Source organism: Pygocentrus nattereri, chromosome 9, assembly GCF_015220715.1.
Source record: "Pygocentrus nattereri isolate fPygNat1 chromosome 9, fPygNat1.pri, whole genome shotgun sequence".
Lineage (NCBI taxonomy): Eukaryota > Metazoa > Chordata > Actinopteri > Characiformes > Serrasalmidae > Pygocentrus > Pygocentrus nattereri.
The window spans coordinates 2,109,634-2,112,133 of NC_051219.1; the positions used below are offsets into that span (position 1 = coordinate 2,109,634).

At 35.7% G+C, this 2,500-nt stretch overlaps 1 protein-coding gene across 3 annotated transcripts in view; it reads left to right on the forward strand.

The window, feature by feature from the left end:
• Positions 1-2,500, forward strand: part of corin (corin, serine peptidase) — a 54,160-nt gene that overhangs the window by 30,952 nt on the left and 20,708 nt on the right. For all 3 annotated transcript variants that reach the window (XM_037540824.1, XM_037540826.1, XM_037540825.1), the window contains 2 exons: positions 1,605-1,715; positions 2,488-2,500. The exon at positions 2,488-2,500 is cut by the window's right edge and continues 110 nt beyond it. In XM_037540824.1, the coding sequence (XP_037396721.1) occupies positions 1,605-1,715; positions 2,488-2,500 (124 nt within the window). The remainder of the gene's footprint in view (positions 1-1,604; positions 1,716-2,487) is intronic.

Below are 2,500 nucleotides of genomic sequence, written 5' to 3' on the forward strand. Positions count from 1 at the left end.
TCATAACACTCTATAGACAACACCTTTATCATAACACTCTATAGACAACACCGTTATCCTAACACTCTATAGACAACACCGTTATCCTAACACTCTATAGACAACACCGTTATCATAACACTCTATAGACAACACCGTTATCATAACACTCTATAGACAACACCGTTATCATAACACTCTCTATAGACAACACCGTTATAACACTCTATAGACAACACCGTTATCATAACACTCTCTATAGACAACACCGTTATCATAACACTCTATAGACAACACCGTTATCATAACCCTCTATAGACAACACCGTTATCATAACACTCTATAGACAACACCTTTATCATAACACTCTATAGACAACACCGTTATCCTAACACTCTATAGACAACACCGTTATCCTAACACTCTATAGACAACACCGTTATCATAACACTCTCTATAGACAACACCATTATCATAACACTCTATAGACAACACCTTTATCATAACACTCTATAGACAACACCTTTATCATAACACTCTATAGACAACACCGTTATCATAACACTCTATAGACAACACCGTTATCATAACACTCTCTATAGACAACACCGTTATCATAACACTCTATAGACAACACCGTTATCATAACGCTCTATAGACAACACCGTTATCATAACGCTCTATAGACAACACCGTTATCATAACGCTCTATAGACAACACCGTTATCATAACGCTCTATAGACAACACCGTTATCATAACGCTCTATAGACAACACCGTTATCATAACACTCTATAGACAACACCGTTATCATAACACTCTCTATAGACAACACCGTTATCATAACACTCTATAGACAACACCGTTATCATAACACTCTATAGACAACACCGTTATCATAACACTCTATAGACAACACCGTTATCATAACACTCTATAGACAACACCGTTATCATAACACTCTATAGACAACACCGTTATCATAACACTCTATAGACAACACTGTTATCATAACACTCTCTATAGACAACACCGTTATCATAACACTCTATAGACAACACCGTTATCATAACACTCTATAGACAACACCGTTATCATAACACTCTATAGACAACACCGTTATCATAACACTCTCTATAGACAACACCGTTATCATAACACTCTATAGACAACACCGTTATCATAACACTCTATAGACAACACCGTTATCATAACACTCTATAGACAACACCGTTATCATAACGCTCTATAGACAACACCGTTATCATAACACACTCTGTAGACAACACCGTTATCATAACGCTCTATAGACAACACCGTTATCATAACGCTCTATAGACAACACCGTTATCATAACGCTCTATAGACAACACCGTTATCATAACGCTCTATAGACAACACCGTTATCATAACGCTCTATAGACAACACCGTTATCATAACGCTCTATAGACAACACCGTTATCATAACGCTCTATAGACAACACCGTTATCATAACACTCTATACACAACACCGTTATCATAACACTCTATAGTGTTATGATCTATTGTCTATAGAGCTTTATGATAATGATATTGTTCATAGCTCTCCATGTGTGTTTATGTGACCTTTGACCTTCACTGTAGAGTGTGACCCAGTTAAGGAGCACCGGTGTGGAGAGGGACGTTGCATCCCACCAGAGTGGCTCTGCGACGGGGACCACGACTGTCTGGACAAGAGTGATGAACTCAACTGCTGTGAGTTCTTCAATAATAATAATAATAATAATAATAATAATAATAATAATGATCAAAGGGGGGATCCTGCTGCTGTGTTATCAAATAAGTAAATTAATAAAATACCAATTAACGATTTCTATTTTTGTATTATATTGTTGATGTAATTATAATTAAATGCATGGTATCCACATGTGTAGACAGTTGATATGAGGCTGTGTTCTTGATAAATTAGATGTTAATCTCTAAGCAACTTGTGAAAGCTTTTATTTCAGTCTATGACACACTAGATCATTGGTGGTAACAGCACTGCCACAGTTGTTTCAGGTGTAATGGTGCAAAATGTACATAAAAAAGTAAAATGTTTTAAGTGTAGAAAAAACTTGTACACCCATATGTTTTCTGTGCTGTTCAGACTAATAAAAACATCTTTAAAGAGGTTTTTAATTATTCAGGCATGAAATAATACAATCAAGTAATCTCTTACCAAAAGTTCAAGAATTATGATTTACCAATTTATTTCACTGGATTTATCCAGTTTAATGCACATATTTTTACAGCATTAATATCAGTGGGCACGTTAACTGTTATTTTAGTGTAACTGTGCAAGTTCATTTCACATAGAAGTGTAGATTTATTGATTAGAAGCATGTAACAGTGAACCAAAGTGGGCCTAAAATATAACCATGTGGAACACCATCACTGAACATGGCACACTTATGGCAAACTAAATATTACATTCCTCAAAGAAGAAACAGAGAAGAATGAATGACCCCCGTGTGTGTGTGTTTAGCATGTAAAGCTCA